The sequence below is a fragment of the Mus caroli genome, unplaced genomic scaffold, assembly GCF_978045245.1.
Source record: "Mus caroli unplaced genomic scaffold, Mus_caroli_1 scaffold_14, whole genome shotgun sequence".
NCBI lineage: Eukaryota > Metazoa > Chordata > Mammalia > Rodentia > Muridae > Mus > Mus caroli.
In genome coordinates, this window is record NW_028227269.1 from 50,256,814 (window position 1) to 50,278,941 (window position 22,128).

The following is a 22,128-nucleotide window of genomic DNA, read 5'->3' on the forward strand; positions in this document are numbered from 1 at the left end:
GTTCTCAGTGATGGGTCTGGGATTCTGATGCATGCAAGAGTCACTCGGCAGGAGGACTGATGACTAGAGAGAGTTAGGCTTCTGAGATCGTGATTTAGAACTGCCCTTTAAGAGCTTCCCTTGGTGAGTCTGGCACAGGCTGACATAGTGCCTTCTATAAAATGTGAGAATCCCGACTGTTGAAAGACCGAGTGGTGGCTTGAATAGGAATGGCCCCACAGACTCATATACATGAGATGCTTGAACCCCAGTGGGTGCAACTGTTTGGGAAGGATTAGGAGGTGGGACCTTGTTGGAGGAGGTGTGTCACTGAGGGTGGCTCTGAGGTTTTAAAACCTCATGCCCTTCTAGTTGGCTCTCTCCTTCTCATGGTTACAGTCTCAGTATGTGAGCTCTCAGCTCCAGCTCCAGCACTACGCTTGCATGCCTGCCTCCTGCTGTGCTCCCACTGGATGGTCATGGAATAATCCTCTGAAGCTCTAACAAAAGCCCCCAGTACTTTCTCTTCTGGTCCCAGACGCTGCGGGAGCCACGGGTTACCATGCAGACATGGCCAAGTCCAAGAACCACACCACACACAACCAGTCCTGCAAATGGCACAGAAATGGCATCAAGAAACCCTGGCCGCAAAGATATGAATCTCTTAAGGGGGTTGACCCCAAGTTCCTGAGGAGCATGCGCTTTGCCAAGAAGCAGAGCAGGAAAGGCCTGAAGAAGGTACAGGCCAACAATGCAAAGGCAGTGAGTGTGCACACAGAGGCAATCAAGGCCCTGGTGAAGCCTCAGGCCATCAAGCCCAAGATGCCAAAAGGCCCCAGCCACAAACTCAGCTGGCTTTCATCACTCACCCCAACCTTGGGAAGCAGATTCGAAGCTACGTGGCCAAGGGTCAGAGGCTTTGCCAACCAAAGCCTAAGATTCAAACCAAGGCAGGGGCTAAAGCTCCAGCTAAGGCCAGGCTTCAGCTCCAGCCCAGGCTCCCAAAGGTGCCCAGGCCTCTGTGAAGGCCCCATAGAAAAGGTTCCTGCCAATGTGAAGACAGATGGACTGCTGTGATACACCTACACACACACTATTTGCAGATGACCAGTGTCCTATGCTGTTTTTACAAGTAGACTCGAGGGAAGATCTGTTAAAAAAAAAAAAAAAGCCCCCAATAAACCTTTATTTTATAAATTCTTTTGGTCACGGTGTCTCCTCACAGCAACAGAAAAGTAATTAAGATAGAACCTGTCTGAAAACTCATAGCTTAGGTTTGCAGGATTCTCCTCTGACCTGTTTTTCTTTAGCATTTGTAATTGTTTTTCATATTTTATTTATTGACTGACTTGTGACACTGTCACACTGTGTGTATGTGTGGAGGTCAGAGGACAACTTCTGGCAGTTTGTTCTTTCCTGCAACATGGGTCCCAGGAATTGAACTCAGATCGTTAAGCTTAATAGCAGGTACCTTTACCCCCTGAGCCATCTTGCTGGCCTCTTGTTTATTGAAAAGCTCCTTTGCTCAACAATGTTTCTTGTCTTTCTATTTCTCTGCTTCCTGTAGAGTTTTTGGCCTCTTGGACTTTGCTCTTTCTTTGAAAATTATTTCCTAAGGTTCTGACTTATGAATAGTGTCCACATTAATGATCTGTTGGCTCCACAGATAAGAATAAGTTACCAAATATCAATATCAAATAGTACAGGATTCTATGCCACTTGTCTTGGAGGATAACAACCATACCGTTATCACAAGAGAATAGTTTCATGTTAGAAATTTACTCTTGGTCAGAACTCACTACAGTTGGCTGACTGTATTTAAAGCCTTGATTCCAACCTCTAGTGTGTAGACTTTGTCCTGAAGATAAAAGGTTACAACAACTTCTAACCCTGTAGTACTTTAGATAAAGACATGTTCTAGAAATACAGCCTTGGAGACAGCTTGCCAAGAAGGTAGGAGTCATCAGAATGAGCATGTATTTAAAGTCACTATCAAGGTCCCTGTTCAGAATGAAAAGTAAACTTTCTAGTAACCCTTCCCCTTCAGAAACTCCTCTTATTCAGTAAACTAAACAACTATAGGTCTTAGGGCTGCAGAGGGGCTCACTGGCTCTCTTCTAGAGGACTTGGGTTGAGTTCCCAAGTCACCCACATGGTAGCTAACAGCCAGCTAATAATTGTCTATAATTCTACTTCTTGAGGCATGCATATGGTATACAGACATACTACAGGCAATACACCCATATACATTTTAAAAAAATCTCATAAATAAGTAAATAAAATTAATATGTTGGACTTGCTTGAGGATTCTTTTTATGGGGTTCAAGAGTGGGGGATTAGCTATTAGGGGGAGCAATCTGGGTGGTTTTTACTTTGACAGACAAGTCATACATTTATTTTTCCTACTATTCCTATCCCTTCCAATAATACATTGGACTTTAATCATCTGTATGCCCAATTATGCATAGGCAGAAGTTGGTAAATAGTGGAATCTCTTTAAAAGCTTACTACAGAGCAGTTTTGTCTCACTGGATATACACCCACAATTAGCTCAGGTTAGACCCTATTCTTCCTACTCTGATCCTTTGAAGATAACATGGGCTAGAAACCATCTAAATTTAATTTACTGGGGGTGGAAGAAACTAATGTTATTGTCCAGATCCGGGAGTATGGCAGGCTGATGCAAGAGGCGGTTGGAGGGCATTCTGGGGTGGCTCTATGGGTTGTTTGGAGAGGGGGGTGTGAGCATAGTACGTGCAGGTGAAGAAACTAGGCTGCTACGGGCTTTACAAGAAGGTGGGCGTGCAGGACCCAAACAAACCAACTGGGCTACCAAGTTAAACCATCTCCAGTGCTTGCCTGACTTGTAAATACACTGCAATTCTGGCAAGTGTTTTTGTTATATAAGTAAATCATCTATGAGGTCCTCTGCAATGCTGGTCACTGAGAGTGAAAAGCAGACATTTCCTCTTGTAACAGCAGCGAGGTTGTTATTCTCCAAGACAAGTGGCATAGAGTGCTGTAGTATTTGATATTGATATTCAATAATGTTTATTCCTTCACCATAGAGCCAAAAATCATTAGCATAGATTTATTCATAAATGGTATGTCTTTTTTTTTTTTTCCTTTCTGGTGAAATACCTTTAGTAAAGCTGCCATTCACAATGGGGGAGGCTGGGCTGAGAGACCCAACAGGGACCAGCAGAACAAAGGGAATTCCGACATTTCTGGACCTTAGAGAGGAGGGGAGAGGTCTCTGACCTTAGTTAGAGAGTAGGGTCCCTGAGTTTAGCAGACATATGACAGTGCTATGCAGAATGTAGGGCTGTAATTTAGGGAGCCAATCCTATTGTCCCACCCCCAACTCAGGGCTGCTGCTGCTTATGTTTAGGGAAGATACTACACAGGGTCTGATGTATGGCTCCTCCCCCTGACGGGCAGCCTCTGTGACAGCATGCCTTCTTTTATAACATGAAGCAATGGAGGGAGGATAAAGGTGTGATTCATGCTGATTTTTTTAAGATCAAAAAAAAAAAAAAAAAAAAAAAAAAAGCAAGCACATATGCGTGTGTGTGTGTGTGGTACAGACCTGGAGCTGGAGCAACAGGATGCTGTCAATTGCCTGATGTTGGTGCTGAGAGCTGAACGCCTCTCCTTTAAGAGTAACATTCACGGAACCACTGACCCACCTCTCCAGTTCCCCCATTTTACTTTATAGGAATGTGTTCAAGACATCAAAAGTGCATGTTCCACCTTTCATAGAGTATTTTCTACAAGTGGTTCCCAGTTTCGAAATTGAAAGATTAAAAGACACTTCTGGGTGGTGGAGAGATGGCTGGGTGGTTAGGAGCAAGCACTGCTTACTTAATTGGGCCTCAGTTGGATTCCTGGCACCCACATCAGACACAACCACCTGTAACGCCAGCTCCAGGGGAGCCTCTAGGCATCCACGTTAGGGGCAATTCAGCTTGTGCCTAGTTTAGTAGATAAAGCAATTATTGGCAAGGAGAGAAGCAGACCTTTCATCAAGGTTAATTTCAACAGGTCTCACGTTAGAGGACAGAGATGAGTCTGCTGAATAGGATGGCGTGCAGAAATGACTTGTCTTGCTTCTTACAGTGCTGTCCTCATTAGAGCTCTGAAGGTAAAGCATGTGTGTAAGCTGAAAGCTAAACCGAAGTTAGTCCCAGCCTACTCTTTCCTGTTTCTTCCCTATCTGCCATCATTTCTAAGGAACAACCCTCCTCGCTCTTGCACTGCCATTCTCCTCAAGTATCTCAGGCAATTTCTGTAAGGAGAATTGCTTGAGCCATATCTGGGGCTGTGAGTCAGCATTTCACCTGAGCATAAAGTCAAAGCGATTTAAAGGAAGTAATGTAGTCTTTTTTGAAAGGCATATACATGTCCTTGGAGAAGCTTTAAGAAAAAATGGAGTTTCTAAGCTTATGAATAGTTTATTACATTTCAACAACTGTATTGTGAATCAATAAAACAAAAGCTAAGGACAATGAGCTCAAGTTATTGATTCTTAAGTTTCAAAATAGAACAGTAGGAAAGCTATAAAAAAAATAAGGGATTTTGGGGTGTGTGAGCAATTGGAATCTAAAGCATCCAATCACCGACTAAGACATCCTGAGACACCAGGAGACACCAGCAGCTACTCGGACGTCTAGTTCTGCTCATTTATTCTTCACTTTGAAAAGTATCTTAAAGTTTTAGTATTTATTTATTTATTTATTTATGTAGTTTTGTTTTTTCAAGACAGGGGCTCACGTGTAGCTCTGCCTGTCCTAGAACTCACACTGTGGACCAGGCTGTCCTCAAACTCACAGAGATCCTCCAGCCTCTGCCTCTCAAGTGCTGGAATTAAAGGCATGTGCACTACTATGCCCGGCATAAATACTTAACTTTTTGTTTTTGGAGTCAGAGTTTCACTGTGTAGTCCTGGCTGTCCTAGAACTCGATACATAGACCAGGCTGGTCCCCACCTCACTGAAATCTGCTTGCGTCTGTCCCCTGAGCACTGGAATTAAAAGTCCAGGTCTTTTTATACAGGAAGCGGTGTGGAACGGAATTCTTCAAAACTCAATGAGGTGCGTGTATGGTCCATTGGTGTCCAGCTTTAACACTTGCCTGTTCCCGTACGTGCCGTGGGCCACCGCAACCCTCGCTTCTACACTCTTGGTGTTGTTGGCCACGGCTTGTTCACACAGACTCACAAACTGGGAGTACAGTTCTGAGCCCTCCTCCTTTCCAGAGTTAGAGTGGTACTGCATGTTCCGCCCTTTCACCCTGCCCCCGAGGGTGGCTTGCGGGATGATCAGAACATCGCCAGGCAGATCGAGGATTGAGACGTGCTTGCCGGTTTCCGTTTCGCTTAACTTCACATTTAACAGCGTATTAACTGCGTAAAGAAAAGAAGTGAAGCATTTTTGAAGTGATAAATAAACATGAAGAAAACCATCAATCTTTTAGTTGGTTATCAAGTTTCATATTCCAAACCTAGTTTTCAACCCCAGGCTGTAGATGTTAAAAAGGGCTTCACTAAACAACACTGCCTGTACTGGCTAGTTTTGTGTAAACTTGACACAGCTGGAGTTATTACATAAAAAGGAGTTTCAGTTGAGGAAATGCCTCCATGAGATCCAGCTGTAAGGCATTTTCTCAATTAGTGATCAAGGGAGAAAGGCCCCTTGTGGGAGGGACCATCTCTGGGCTGGTAGTCTTGGTTCTATAAGAGAGCAGGCTGAGCAAGCCAGGGGAAGCAAACCAGTAAGGAACATCCCTCCATGGCCTCTGCATCAGCTTCTGCTTCCTGCCCTGCTTGAGTTCCAGTCCTGACTTCCTTGGTGATGAACAGCAGTATGGAAGTGTAAGCCGAATAAACCCTTTCCTCCCCAACTTGATTCTTGGTCATGATGTTTGTGCAGGAATAGAAACCCTGACTAAGACACTGCCTAAGACCAAAATATACAGAACATTCTGAATGCTATACAGAAAATACCAGGGTGCTTCAAATCTGACCTGGCAGCGAGGTGCAACCACATAAAGTTCATCCCAGAAGACCTACATTCAAAGGAGTAGCCGTACACTGGAACCTCAGACACTGTTGCCTGTGGGGACGCATGGATGTTTGTTTCTCTGCTCTTTTCACTTCTTAAACAAACCCATTGGTTCAATTCCACTATAAACCAGTGATTTTGTAATTTCACAATTTAAGGCAAATTAACATGGACTAACATTTTATAAATAAGGCCTATTGGGAAAATGTAAAGGTGAAATCTGTTATTAGAGATGAGAATGTCAGCTTCTGTGTATATGGATATGTATGTGTACATGAGTAAGTATAGGTAGATAGATATGTAAATGGGAGGCTGGAGAGAAGCCGTGGATATTGAAAGTACTTACTACTCTTCTCGAGGATGGAGATTGGTTCCAAGCATTCACATGACCGCTAACAACCGTCTCTGGCTCCAGTACCAGAGGACCTGATGCCCTCTTATGGCCTCTTTGGGCAACATTTGTACACGGTACACAGACAGGCATAACAGCCATACACATAAATACTCCTCTCAAATCCAAAACAAAAAACCCCATGGCAATATTTTTATAAGCATAATAAGACTATTTATCTAAATTACCATACACATCTATGTGTACCTAGAAACCTAGACTATTTCAACATTAACCATTTCAAGGTATAAACCGAGATGCCTATATCTACACTCAGGTCCCCACTCCCTCTACAAAGGGAAAAATGAATTCTTCTTATGAAGAACAGAACAAGCAGCAAAGAAATTCTATAAACCTTATAGTCTCAGGACGGCAGGTTGAGGCAGACAGACCTCTGTGAGCTCCAGCTCAGCCATGGCTACATAGATTTTTTTTATTTTCCTAATTTTAAAGGCATGCTTTCTAGTTCGGTTGATTTCAGCTACTGCATGTCCTGCAGTAAACATCAGTAAACACTTGGTATGGTTTCCTACTCCACAAGTCATGCACTTAACCTGGCAAAAATCGGTTGGTTCCTAACCTATGGTACAAAAAGCCCTATTGCTTTTTATTAACTTAACATTTCTCTTTAAACACCTTTGTAATTCTCCGTTGTGAACAGGTACCGTCAGCCAGCAGCCCCACCGACTAATCTCAGGAAACAGGAAGTCTCCCGAACACTTCATTCCAATGGAATCACTATTTAGCTACCCAGGCCCCACACTCCTAAATTAGCAATTCTGGATTACTGGCAATGAGCAGTAATACTCATAGACTTTCATATACCTCCCTCTACTGGCTGGAACTGAGAGCTCACATATGGACATGTACAAGTAAAAACTGTACAAAGAGAAATAGAAGCAAGTTGAATAATCAATAATGTGGCAGAAACTTAAAAATTGTAAGACAGGTTATTAATCAAATACCTCCAACAGCACAGACATGAAATCAAGCTTTGACAGATCCTTGATCTTAGTACAATTATAATGAAGATGAACTGAGGAAGATTCTACACATTTCTGTTTTAGCTATGATGTTTCAGACTTCATGGACATAACCGATTATACTCCTAATGTACGTAAGGCTTGGCTGGAGAGGTCTGACCCCATGAGCAGGTGTGAGGCAGGCTTTAAGAGAACCTCCTCAGACTGGCTCACTTCTGGACAGAGGGACGTACAAACTAACCTCTCCACAATAAACGGTTATTTTGCTTGTACTTTACTCTGCTGAATGTGACCCTTAGCCATGTAAGTCCTTTATTGAGAATGATAAACTTGTTAAACTAGTCATTAACAGTCTTAAGGTAGAGTCCCCTGTGTTTTAATTCACCACAATCTTACACATGTATTTAGAGTGACCTCATAAAGAAAAAGACAGAAGCACACAGGCTTAGTCACTAAGAAACAACCTGCAGATTGGGTTTCATGGGTTTATCTTACCTCACTATGATTGAGACATTAAGACCATAACACAGCTTTGCGAAGTCAATCTTTGTTTTTGTTTTTTGTTTTTTTTTGAGACAGGGTTTCTCTGTGTATCCCTGACTTACTGTGTAGACCAGGCTGACCTCTGACTCAGAGATCCGCCTGCCTCTGCCTCTCCAGTGCTGGGATTAAAGGTATGAGCTACCACTTCCTGGCTACAGATGACCTACATTTTATTTTTGTACTTGAAGAGTCTTATTACATTCCTGTGGGCAGCAAAGATGATCAGGGTAAGTTACTAATTTAGGAAAACAAGCAGAATGTCGACCACCTCAATAACAGGAGCTCAGAAATACCTCTCTAACAGAGGGGCTTTATTTCATTTTCTCAAGCCTTCAAAGGCTCCTTATTATCCACTAGAATCAAATTTCAAACCATTGGTTACCTATCACACAGTGCTTTCTTAAGTATTGTTCTCATGCTTTGACAAAGTTGTCAGCAAAGTTTGGAAGATAAGCATGGAATTTCCTCTGTTAGTTGACTTTTGGCTAAGGTGTCATGAATGCGCTCTCTGCCCACGAGTTTCACTTTCATTACTGCTCTTGGCCAGGTTAATTTCTATGAGCTCTGACTATCCATCTGCGTTGCTTTTCTCTGTGGCATGCCTTGCTTTCTTGTTCAGGCTGATCCAATCCTAGGATCAAGGCATTCCCTGCCTCAGCCTCATGAGTAGCTGGAACTATAGGTACATGCAACTGTGGTTAGCTTAAATTTTGTATTAATCTAACCAATATGTGCTATATTTTACTAATGAGGAGCGTATAGGCCACCTCCAGGCTTAGGAATAATTCCATTACTTTAGTTTCTTTTCCCTGAGCTTAAGTTTTGAATCAAATACTACCTTTTAACTATGATGATTCAGTATGTCTGAACCTATGGAATTATCTACCATAAGGACTGTGCAGGGCCATGGACTGCATACGATCCTGGAAAGCTGTCACAGGTTAGTTATTCTTCTGTGATCCTTGCGCATTTACTGTTTCCTCTGTCCTCAGAGGATGTATGGCTTTATGGGTTTATTTTACCTAATTTTGGGTATTAACACTAATTTTAGTTCAGGAATTAGGAGAACTATATATTTTTATACAAAACCCTATGCAAATGGTTGCTATAAATTCTCCTCTATCAGTGATATAAGCATGAATGGTCCAGATGTGATTGGACACAGATGCAGTAATACATTGTCCTCTATGGCCCATTAGGGGTGCTCTTAAGAGGGAAGGGACCATGGTGGCGTGAGAGGAACAAGAGAGGGTAATAGGAAGTAAAGAAAGTCAAGTGTATGATAAATGCCTATAAAATCTACCATTTTATAAAATGCACACACACACACACACACACACACACACACACACACACGGTGAGCGTGATAAAGAAAGTGGATCTCCATGGCCACTGTACTCTCACAACCTTCTGTACTCTGGGCAGAACTGTGCTGTACACGAGGGCTTATGTGTCTATCTTCTAAAGCAGTCTATAAGCCACTTGCAATACTGCGATGTTTTACAAGAGTCCCATCATGTGCACTTTCTTTAAAATTCACAATAAGCAGCATTATTAACACAGCGGCACAGTTTGGGCTCATGCTTCAGCACTGAAGAGCTGCTGCTGTTCCTCCAGGGGACCCAGGTTCAATTCCCAGTTGCTAAAAAGGGCTTAGGATACAGTGCAGTGGTGAAGCACTTTCCCATCATGCTCTAGGCCCTGGCTTCAAATGTGTAGCACTATAGCGCTACAGCAAAACAAAGAGGAAAGAGTAACAATAAATTGTGCTTCTTAGCTGAGGCTGTAGGTCAGTGTAGAGCACTTGCTTAACATGTACAAGGTCAACCCCAAGCCCTTAAAAACAAAACAAAATCCCACCGAGACCAACGCAGTGTGGTTTTGGATATTTTGGTTCCCTTGCTCATAAGCAGTTCTATCTTTGCTCCTTTACTTGTTCCACATCATAATGAGTTTCAGCACACCACTCTCATGCCCCGCTCGCTGGCTGGGAGAGGGGAGGAAACACATACCCATTTTGGGGAGAAGGTCTGTGTCAGCTCCCTTGAAGAAACACACATAGATCACCAATCCTCTCCGAATCTGTGAGAAATGACCACAGGAATCTCAGGTTAGGAAGGAGACCACAGAGACACAGCTCAATGGGAAGCATTCCACAGTGTCTACAAGCACTTGGGTTAAAAGCTAAGGAAATAAGGAGAGTCTTGAATTCTAAATAAATTATGAGAAACAAAATAATCTTTGCCAAGTCTTAATCACCATGCTTATTTAAGGGATTACACTACAGTTAAGAGGGGTGAAGATTACAAACCATGCCTGCATTTATTTCTACTGAGCCAGCAGTTTTCAGACAGCCTCCCCCAACTCTGCCAGGCCCACAGAAAGTAACAGGCTGATTTAGTCAACGTCAAATGATCCTCCTTTCCCCACATGGGGCTGTTGAATAAGCAACAGTGTTACTAGTGTCCTCCGATGTTACTGTTTATTTTCCCCTAAGTCATTTAAAGAGAGTGGTATTTCTACATGGGGTTTTGTCTTATTTTTACAAATTCCAGGAACTGTTCAATTGCTTTTTCTGTTACCGCGGTCAATGCCTGAAGAAAACCCAACGATTGGGCTTTGAAAATTACATTTATGATAAGTTCTATAGGAAAAGGTTGGTTGTTATCAGGACTATACACCTTCTCATTTTACATAATGACTTGAATATTTGCTTACTAGTTCCTGTAAGATAGTCTACAAGAAAATAAACAAGTGATAAATGACTTCATTGCTACCACTAAGGGAATTGATTGTATGTTAATTTCCTTCGCTCACTTGATTCAGAAGCCACCACAAAGATTAAATGCATTAGTAACTGCAAACTGCTTAAAACAGCGCTGAGCTCATAGTAAATACGACCCAGGTGTTTATCAAATGCTACATAAAAATAAATGGGAAGACACACAGCTATATTTCATGCTTAACTTCCAAAGCTTTATACATGTTTGGGACTCAATTTAACTGTTAGCAACATTAACTTCAGCTATATCTTTCTGGTTCTAATGGTTTTCTGTGTAAATATAGCTAGCTCTGCTCTCATACTTGAATTACCTGGGAAAAAAATTTTAACTATGTGCACTTGTGTGTCTGTGTACAACGGCAGGTGTCTGTCCCGCCGAGAGGAGGCCATCAGATCCGAAGGAGCTGGAGTTACAGGTGGTGGTGAGCAGCCCCGCATTGCGGGATAATGGAATCTAAGGGATCTCCTGGCGGTGAGATTCCCTGAGCATTCTGAGAAGCAAGGCTTACGCTGTTACCTCAACACTTAATATACTAAGGCAGAAAGATCATCCGCAGGCTGAGAGCTGCAGAGGGAACCAGTCGGGCACAGGCCACCACCAGACAGATGCAAGTCCAAAGAGACAGCTAGGCAGCCCACTAGGGTGGGCAGACGGAAAGGGACAAGCTCTTCATCTCACGAAAGATGACAGGAAGACCCGCACGGTTCCGCGGATAGGGCCGGACGTTACCTCCACCCACTGCGCCGCGGCGTCTCCATCGGCCGGGCGCACTTGCAGGCGAGCGTGCATACACTGCTGCAGGAGCGCACGAGCCTGGGCCGCACGACCGCTGTCCGCCATGGCGCGGGTCCGCACTGCGCATGCTCGGGTAGGCTTCTCCCACTGTTCGTGGCCCCACCCCCAAGTGGGCGGGGCCTCCGCCTGGCTCTCCGGAGTCCCGGATGTGGAATTGACCTGCTTTGGAGCTTTGAAGCTGCAGTCTCTCGGAGGGTTTTTGTTTAGAGATCTCTGTTTCTCCTTCTCTCCCTTCTTCTTTAACTTAATCTCATCCTCGAATGCCTTGTTTTTAGTTTTGTTTTTGGAGGTAGGGTCTCATAGAGTCGGGGTTGGTCACAATAACCACGTAGCTGAGGCTGACCTTGAACTGCCTCCTTCTCCCAATTGCAGGAATTACACGTGTGCCCGCCCACTGCCCCACCCCACCCCATCCTGCTCCGCTACCTGCTTCATAGCTTTTGAAGAAATCTTTTTCATTTCAGAAAGCTTAGGTTTCCAGGTATTGGAAAGAATGTAAGTCAGAGTTAAGCCCATTCTATGTTTATTATAAAGACATAACTAGAATGAGATCAATTGATCTCTGTGGGTGGGGGACAGATGCATCTATCGAAGGGAGAATCTAAGACTATTGGGAAACACAGAGATTTACATTTTATTTATAACAGTAGCAAAATTACAGTGATAAAGTAGCAATGAAAATCATTTTATAGCTGGGCAGTGGTGGCACAGGCCTTTAATCCCAGCACTTGGGAGGCAGAGGCAGGCAGATTTCTGAGTTCGAGGCCAGACTGGTCTACAGAGTGAGTTCCAGGACAGCCAGGGCTATTCAGAGAAACCCTGTCTCGAAAAAACCAACTCCCCCCTCCCCCCCAAAAAAGTCATTTTATGGTTGGGGGTTATGACAACCTGAGGAACTATATTAAAGGGTTGCAGCATTAGCAAAGTTGAGAACCACTGAATTAAAAGTTAGAAATCTTTCAAAATATATCTTGCCCACAGTCTTAGAGTTTTACTGTTATGAATAGACACCATGACCAAGGAAAGTATTATAAGGGCAACATTTAATTGGGGCTGGCTTACAGGTTCAGAGGTTTGGTCCAGTATCATCAAGATGGGAGTATGGCAGCATCTAGGCAGGCATGGTGCAGGCAGAGCTGAGAGTTCTACGTCTTCATCTGAAGGCTGCTAGTAGAAGACTAACTCCCAGGCAGCTGGGATGAGGATCTTAAGCCCACACTCACAGTGACACACTACTCCAACAAGGTCACACCTCCTAATAGTGCTACTCCCTGGGCCAAGCATATACAAACCATCACATCCACTCAAAGCAGTGCTGACTCCTATATCAGAAATGCTACAAATCATTCCATAGTTGTGGAAGGGTGTTTATAAGCTATGTGAATGCATTTGGGGGGGGGCGACCAATTCCTTTTTTATTATTTTTAATTTTTCATTTATACACATTTTAATTCAAATATAGTTATATCACTTTCCTTCCCCAACCCCTCCCAAGTCTCTTCTCCCAACTTCTTTTATTTTTCCTCACTTGCATTAATAAACTTTTTTCTTCAATTATTATAGTTACATTAAGCATGTACAAATATACAAATATAACCTGTTGAGTCTGTTTGTGTGTGTATGGCCTCAGAGCTGATCTCTTTGTATTGGGTGACATTCATAGGAGAGGTTAATTCTCTTTCTGTACAGTCATTAGCTGCCTGCAGTTCTTTGTCTAGGGGTAGACTCGATTGAGATGTCCTATTGCCTTTGTTCAGGTTTCTTTTATGCAACCGCTTCTATGAGAGATTGTTTTGCAAGCAGACATCCTAGTATTCTAACTCTTCCAATTTTTCTGCTTCCTCTTCTGAGATGTTCCTTGAGTGATAGATGCAAGAGCATCTATGATATAGATGTGACGTGATGTAGATGGGGCCGGGCTTCCCACAATCCTTTGATCTCCAAATTGTGTCCAGTTGTGGTTCTCTGTGACAGTTCTCATTGGCTGTTAAGAGACTCTTCCATAATGAGTGGTGATAGTTACATTTACCCGTGGATATAAGGATACAATTTAGAATGTGATTAGAAATTATGTTGCGCTAGCACAGTTATGCCATGGAGTAGATTCTCTTCTAAGACCGATGACCTCACTACCCCTGGGGAATTTGGCTAGGTTCTAGTAACAGGCATGATTTACCTCTTGTCCAGTGGGCTTTGCACCCAATTAGACAGCTGTTGGTTACAACTGACTTGGGAGTGCCGTTTACTGTGTCTTTGTGGCTCTCTGGCCTTGCTGGTCCTTGTTGTGGTTCATAGGTGTCATTACTGGGCGGGGCTGGAAATTGCTTCCCTCCTTTGGCAGCTTGCATAGCGTTGTCTGGTAGCATGGAAGCTAGACACAGGAAGGAGGCTTTTAGGTCAGATCCAGCTCGAGTGGTCTGAGTCCTGTGTTAAATGTAAAGTGTCCTCAGCAAGAGACTTTCCTTCAGCCTTTGAGAGGTATCCAGGGCAATAATAGTTTATGTTGTTTTGGAATTCCTTGGAATGCTGTGCTTTTATTATTTTACACTTACCTAAAATTATACACAATAAGCATAACTGTTTTTATACATATACACATACATCATATACATATACATGAATCTATATTTAATTTCTATCTCTATATCTTAAAAGAAGGCATGCTACTTGGACTGACAGTGTTCCTCACAAGAACCACAGACTCACCAACCCCTCAGTCCCAGGCAGGAGAAACCTCCTTTTGAATGGAGGAGAGCATTTCTTTAGAAAATATCCTTGGTAGGAATATTCTTATCTCAGAGTGTGCTCGCTCACCAGTAACTGAATTTGATACGTACACAGTCCTGCAACATTTTCTGATGTACCCAATGACATCGAATCCTGTGGTCCATTTTCCTTAAGAACTTATTAGAATGTAAATAAAAGTAAACAGGGCTTGGTTTTCTTTCCCACGAAATCTATTCCGTGAAAGTGCATAGGATTAGCATTTCTTTCTCACAGATGCGGAGGGTTTAGCGGGCAAATAATAGTGTTACCCTGATTGCATTACTCAGGTCATTGATTTGGGCTCAGTTGGCACAATATATTCATGTCTGTTGTTTTAGAAGATGACATCACTGATGGTGCCGCTGTCCATACAAAGTAGTGTGACTGGAGAAAGTAACCCATGCATAATCAGTAGTCCTTTGTATACAAACTGAAGCTGTTTGCTGGCGAGTTATCTCGCAGCCTCCCTAACACTTTCAGTAAAAAGAAAATGAAACATCTCACTTTATCTCTGGTGGCTGCGTTACAGGGGCTCCCACATTGGTTGTCTTTTGTGTAGTATTCATAAGTTGAAGTTTTCATGCCTGCACCTGTATGTCACTGTAACTATTGAGTCTGTACGCTGCAACTAATATTCCAGTTTTACAAGTGGAAAGGAACATTGTATAGAGACCCAAGCTGTGATCCGGAGTTACTGAAGACTTTGGTGTTTATTCGTGTGTGAGTGCCGGAGATGGGAGGAGCTGTTGCCAGTAGGATGCATAGTTTCCCGGGGTCTCTGTGCAACAAGGAGCAACGGGGAAGCCATTTCTGTGCTTAGATAGTGTTTGGTTGTTAATGGTTAGTGTTTCAAAAAAATCACCAGTTACTTTTAACTTTGCCATTGGGTGAGAATCTCTTAGGCTGAGAATGTCAGTTAAAAAAAAAAAATCTGGCCACTTATTCTTCTCTTCTGCCTGCAGAGGGCAGTAAGGAGTAGACATTAAAGAAAGCACTTTCTGTGTTTTGTAAAAACTGTTCTCACAAAGAATTCATGGAAGTAGGACATGCAGGCAATAGGATAGCAAAATTTGAATAAAGCAATAAAGAGCAAAGAAAATTAAATTGCATTAGAAAGTTACACTAGAGTACGTTTACTAGTTGAGATGGTAGTTTTTGACTGGAATTTTGATATAGTTCATAGGGACACCTTGCTTTTTGAGACATGGTCTCATAGTCTAGGCTGACCTCAACTCACTACGTGTCAGAGGATAACCCTGAACTCTTGATAGTATTCCTGATCCTCCTGCCTCCACCGCCTGAGTGTTGGGACCACAGGTGTGCTTGACCACTCCTGCCTTGTGTGGTGCTGGGGACTGAACCCAGGGCCCGTGCAAGCAGGACAACTGACCAACTACCAACTCAAACCGACTCCATCCCAGTCCTTCATCTTAATTTCCAAAAGTCAAACAGTCATGGGCATCCCATTTAATCTCCAGGTGAAGCAGGTCAGACAATTTACTTCAGAGCTAGAGGGAAAACAAAGCACCAGTCAGCTTTGGAGGAAGACTGTCATACAATGGCTGGAGGTCTGCTTTGCCTTGGGAACATGTACGAAGTTACTTTTGGATGTCTGAGAGATGGGCCAGTGGTTCAGAGCACTTGCTACTCTTGGGGAGGACCCACATTTGTTTATGAACACCCACATGGTGTCTCACAACCACCTGTAACTCCAATTCCAGGGAATCTAATGCCCTCTTTTGGCCTTCTTACGCACAGTACACATTTAGTGTATGTATGTACACACACACACATATATATAATTTTTAAAAATAAATATTATTTAAAGGAATTTACTTTTTGGACAAGAATGATTTTCAAACAGCTACAATATTAAAAGGGGCCATATGGATAATAAGTCAATTGTGTGTGAATTCTATATCCCCTGTGATGGTGTAATAATTGATGGAGACTTGTTTTCAGTTGCTTAATTCATTCAGTTTGGTCATCCCACATTCAAGCATTCAAAAGTAGTTCACAAGGATGAGAGGCCGGGGAACCACTTCTAAAAGATGTTGTGCAGTTGATACCTAGCTTCCTGATCCTGAAGAAGGAAAGATGTGGACAGGAAACAGAATCTGCTTCCTAGTAACTGGAGGTTTCCCAATGATTTATCTCCAAAGTGAGCCTCTTCTCTGCAGCTCTACAGACAGCTGTGCTAAGAAGCAGTGCAGCTGGAAGAGGTGCCCATGTTTTACAGAAAGCAGACAGACTCTGCCCATCCACTTCAAAGCCTAGAGAAGTTTTCTTTATCACGGCTTAGGAAGATGATTTGGTGATGAGAAATTGGTTCATATGAACTAAAATACATAGAGCACTGGAGTAGAATCAGAATTCTAATTTAGTTGTGAATAATAAGATGTACTGCCGTGACGGGGAGTGGAGAATCTCACATAGGGCACGATTGGCACATCTCACCCTCCAAGCACAGGATACGGGAGCATACTCCGACCGTCTCTATTAGCTTGCTGTAGGAAGTACTCAAAAGCCCTGTGTGATGACACAGACGTTAGCGTGCTGCTCGGTGGATGAAGAATCAGAGCAAAAGACAGAGGAAAAAAAAAAAAAACCCTGTATTTCTGCAGTGAACACTTAAATATGACCCTAAGTACTAACAATGAAAAACAAGAAATCCACTCAACCATGTCCTTACAGATAATGAGATATCAGATTGTTTAGGGAAATTTCTTAAATTGTCTCTTGATTAAAAAAAAAATGAATGTCTCAATCCAACTCCCAAATAAAAACAAGTCCTCAGGGCTGGTGAGATGGCTCAGTGGGTAAGAGCACCCGACTGCTCTTCCGAAGGTCAGGAGTTCAAATCCCAGCAACCACATGGTGGCTCACAACCATCTGTAATGAGATCTGACACCCTCTTCTGGAGTGTCTGAGGACAGCTACAGTGAACTTACATACATAAAATAAATAAATAAAATCTTAAAAAAAAAACAAAAACAAGTCCTCAGAGATAAGGCAGGTCCAGTATACTCTCTAGATATTTGCACTCTGCTAAAGATTCGTCTGTGACCTTGGCTTACTTCACAGGGTCCTAAGGAATTCTCTCACCTGGGTGTTTGAGAAGTACTGCATAACAGGATAACTCCAGGGATAGGCTCTGTCAAGAGATGTAGTGTATTCTATATTATTGATCAGAGATGCTATTATTTAGAGATCAAAAGAGCAAACAGCAAGGCTACTTTTTCTTCTTTTCTTGTTCTTTAAAAAAAAAAAATATGTGCCAGTATTTTGCCTGCCTGTGCACCTTGTGCATGTCTGGTGCCTGAGGGCCCAGAAGAAGGCATCAGGTCCTCTGGCACTAGAGTTACACATGGTTGTGACCCACCATATGGGTCACAGGACTTGAACCAAAGTCCTCCGGAAGAGCACCACTGATTTTAATCACTGAGCGATTTTCCCCAGCACCCAAGGTTATTTTCCTTTCTTGAAAAGTGAAAGGCCAAACCAAGACTTTGATTGATTGACTGTGAAGTTTCTACACATGAAAGTGACTTTAGGGACTTTGGAAGAAACCATTCTATGTTCACTATACGATATAAAACAAATCCTATGCAATGGCAGAAGAAATCTTGGTTTGGGAAGAAATTCAGAGCATCTGTCCTGACAGGAAGCAGATGACACACTTTAGAGAGGTGGCTGAAGAGAGTTGAATGATGGGACCAGTAAGCAGTCAGGTGAAAGGTTAAACCAGTGTGGGATAATGAAGGACCAGGGCTAGCAACAGGAGACAGCGGTCACCATTCTGGGGAACTCAGAGGAAGGGAAACTTTCTTCAAGGCCCAGCAATGTAAACATCCGGCACATAAACGCATTTCCCTGCTCCTCCCATTTGGCTTTCTGTCGTTTCTTCCCTTGACTGAACCCAACTAGAAGGCAGAAAGTGGGAGCTGACAGACCTGGTAAAAAGAAAACGATGCAGCGAGGAGCGAGTGGGTCTGAAAGGGCTCCGGCACGTTTATTTCCACAGCAGGAGGAGACAAACATTTACTCTACACCCCCCTGCAAAATATACCCCTGGCTTCTAGATACCCAGATTTCTAATTACAAAGTGGCATTTTGTAAAAACAGTTTGGCCTGTACCTATAAAGAGTAATTATTTTAGTTTAGGAATACAGAACAATTATCTACCGAGGTCAATCAGATAATGCTAACAAGACTATACTTATAAAAACGACAATGGAAAGTTTCCGTCAAGTGTGCATCACATCAGCATCGCAGAGATGCTTCGGATAGTTCCATTCGGCCCACGCACATTTCACTTTGAGAGATTTTTATTAAAGGTCCATCGGAAGGTAGTTGTCCACCAGGGGACCTGAAAGAGTACCCATATGAATTCTGACCTCTAGACATTTGACATCCACATGAAGACTCTGAGGAAGAGGAAACAGGTTTTTATTTATTGTATTTTCAGTGCTAGGGACCCTATCCAGACTTGGCCCTGGCAAAGTAAAAGAGTTCTGCCACTGAGCCACGCCCACAGCGTTCCGCCACCGAGTCACGCCCACAGCTCGATGCGCAGTCTTGAGAGTTTGTGAGCTAAAGTCCGAGGACAGCAATCCAATCACAACCAATTTTTTTTTTTTTCTGCATGGCGGCTTCTTACTTTAGGCAAAGACTGAGGTGTGTGTGTGTGTGTGTGTGTGTGTGTGTAGGGTCTGGGAGTAGGGGTGTCCCAGTTAACACCCCCCGAACCCGCCCCCCCCGCCCCCCACGTAAAGACGAGGTCTAGAAAAATGGTAGCTACTAATTTAGAGATGAAAGGATTTGTAAAACAAGGCGGGGCATAGATTTTAGTTTAGAATTTGATACTGACTTTTTCTATGTTGTTTAACTTCTGTTTTAAACGCCTGTTTTATTATTGCATTTATCTGCTGGTGTGTTGCTAGGTAGCGTAATATTGCAAATGACTTTAACCCTAAGGCAATGATGTATGTCTCTGGCAGTCTGTAGGGTTTTCCTATGGTGGGCTGATAAGTTACCTTGATCTTTGGCTTTTTAGTTTATAGTGTTGTGATAACTTAGTAAAGTGTGCCAGGATTTTTAGAGTACTTGCATATGTCTGTTAGCCTTTTCCCAAGCCAGCGTAGCCCGTTTTAGAATCTTGGCGCCTGTAACTCTTTCAGAAGTAAAATTATGAACAACTACAAGCTGGGCCAAAGAGATTTCTGGCTATACTTTCAGTGGATTGTTGGAGCTCTGAGTAGTTCTTGAACCTGTAGCGTTGTATAGAATTTGTCTGCAACCAGAATAGCTTCTAATTTGGTAGAGATTTCTATCCTCAAATTATTCCTATCTGCATGTAAAACTGTCTATAGTGGAATGCTACCCTGTGGATACTAACTGGTGAGGTTTTTTTGTCTGTTTGCTTTTATTTTTTGTTTGTTTGTTTTGCTTGTTTTATTTCTGTTGGTTTTAGATCTACTGCTTACCTCATTTTCCGCATTCGTTTCCTGACTTACACCTTGATTCTATTTCTCATTTTTTTAAAGAAATAAATTCGGCTTTCAAAAAAAATTGCGCCGGGCGTGGTGGTGCATTCCTTTAATCCCAGCACTTGGGAGGCAGAGGCAGGCGAATTTCTGAGTTCGAGGCCAGCCTGGTCTACAGAGTGAGGTCCACGACAGCCAAGGCTACACAGAGAAACCCTGTCTTGAAAAACCAAACCAAACCAAACCAAACCAAACCAAACCAAAACAAACCAAACCAAACCAAACCAAAACAAAACAAATTTGCAGAGCTGGAGAGATGGCTCAGAGGTTGATAGCACTAACTGTTCTTCCAAAGGTCCTGAGTTCAATTCCTAGGAACCACATAATGACTCACAACCATCTATAACAAGGTCTGATGCCCTCTTCTGGCATGTAGGCATATATGCAGACAGAACACTGTGTACATAATAAATCAATCTTTAAAAACAAACAACAAAACAATTGCAAAATTAGTTTAGAGAGGTTTCAGGCATCCTTGCCCATTTTCTCAGATCCCAACCAAGCATCCCCAGTTACTACGTTTGACACAACTAAAGAATCAGCTCTCCATAATTGATTCGGATTTCTCTAAGTGAAGGAACCATCCTGTATTGGCTTAACTTCCTGTTCAACTTTACAGTTAGTTACCAAGTTCCTCTAGGCTGTAGCAATATCAGACCTCCTTTAATTAAAAAAAAATGAATTAAAATAAAATGTTTTTAAAAACTAAAAAAAATTAGTTTAGCCTGTATGAATGTTTTATAACATGTGTGTGCCTGGTGCTGGAGGAGTCCAGAAGAGGACGTCAGACTCCCTGGAACTGAAGTTACAGACAGCTGTGAGCTACCATGTGATGTGGGCACTGGGAATTGAACCCAGGTCCTTTGGAAAAGCAGCAAGCGCTCTTAACTACTGAGCCATCTCTCTCCATCCCTGGGCCTTCTTGTTTTTAAATGCATGTTTGTGTATGTGTGGGTGGGTGGGCATGTGTGTGGAGGTTTGCATGCTCATGGAGGCTGAAGGACTACTTCAGGTGTCATCCTCAGAAACCCATCCAATGTCTTCCCAATAAGGAGCTTGCCAATTAGAATAAGCTGGCCTAACAGTGAGCTACAGGGATCCTTCTGTCTCTCCAGGCTGGCTAGTTGTTGCTAATTTGACACAGGTTGGGTCATTTGGGAAGAGGGAACTTCAAGTGAGAAAATGCCTCCATCAGATTGGCCTCTTTGCAAGTGTCTGCACTATCCTGGGTCAGTCTGGCTCCCTGTCTCTGTAACAGGAGAAAAGGAATACCAAATAAGAGTATTAAAAATATTGCCCTAGGCCAGGCGTGGTGGCACATGCCTTTAATCCCAGCACTTGGGAGGCAGAGGCAGGCGGATTTCTGAGTTCAAGGCCAGCCTGGTCTACAAAGTGAGTGCCAGGACAGCCAGGGCTACACAGAGAAACCCTGTCTCGAAAAACCAAAAAAAAAAAAAAAATATATTGCCCTAAAGATCAGAAGAAGGCAAAAAATTTCCAACAGAGGTAATCATATTTTATCCCATGGTACAAAAATGTCCACAGGGGCTGGAGAGATGGCTCGGAAGTTAAGAGCATTTACTGTTCTTGCAGGGGACCTGGGTTCACTTCCCAGCACCCACATGGCGGCTTGCAACTTTCCGTAACTTCAGTTCCAGGTGAACCAATGCCCTCTCCTTGCCTCTGAGGGCACCAGACATACACATGGTATGCAGTCATACATATAGACAAAAGTTCATATATAAAGCAAAAATAAGTCTTTCTATAAAGGTGCCTTTAGCGGGGGTGGGTTGGTGATGTTGTCTATATACAGCCATGAGGTTTGCTTTTTGTTCTTTTACCTTTCCTTGTTCATTCTGTCACTTCTGCTGGATGCTGTAAGCGCCCAGTGTGAGGCTTTTCTCTGCTTTTTTCATTTCTCAACCTTTGCTTTTGATACACCTAGTAAACTCACACATGGGCTGGAGAGTTGGCTCAGTGGTTAAAAGTACTGACTGCTCTTCTGGAGGTCCTGAGTTCAAATCCCAGCTACCACATGGTGGCTCACAACCATCTGTAATGAGGTCAGATGCCCTCTTCTGCTGTGTCTGAAATAGCTACAGTGTACTTACATATAATCAATCAATCAATCAATCAATCAATCAGTCTTTAAAAAAAATAAACTCACACATGCTTGAAACCCAAGGCATGGCTATCATAGATCATTCTCCATGTGGAGCACCTTCTTCCCAGCAACTTACCCCCACCCCCCACTCTCCCCTGCCCCCACCCCCCATTCCT

General features: G+C 42.9%; 1 protein-coding gene across 1 annotated transcript; it reads right to left on the reverse strand.

Annotated features, from left to right (window-relative positions):
- Nucleotides 1-3,069: 3,069 nt before the first annotated feature.
- On the reverse strand, nt 3,070-11,595 carry Dtd2 (D-aminoacyl-tRNA deacylase 2). The gene is made up of 3 exons (XM_021179042.3): nt 11,471-11,595; nt 9,971-10,040; nt 3,070-5,383 (listed from the first exon to the last, which is right to left on the reverse strand). The coding sequence occupies exons 1-3, from the start codon at nt 11,579-11,581 to the stop codon at nt 5,058-5,060; spliced, it is 507 nt and encodes a 168-aa protein (XP_021034701.1). The 5' UTR covers nt 11,582-11,595; the 3' UTR covers nt 3,070-5,057.
- Nucleotides 11,596-22,128: the final 10,533 nt, after the last annotated feature.

Bases quoted from the DNA above. Each gene is read 5' to 3' on its own strand.
- Dtd2 (XM_021179042.3), bottom strand. From the start codon at position 11,581: ATGGCGGACAGCGGTCGTGCGGCCCAGGCTCGTGCGCTCCTGCAGCAG. The intron at 10,041-11,470 runs GTAACGTCCGGC...CATTTCTCACAG, and splicing joins CCGCGGCGCAGTGGGTGGAG to ATTCGGAGAGGATTGGTGAT. The intron at 5,384-9,970 runs GTATGTGTTTCC...TTCTTTACGCAG, and splicing joins AGACCTTCTCCCCAAAATGG to TTAATACGCTGTTAAATGTG.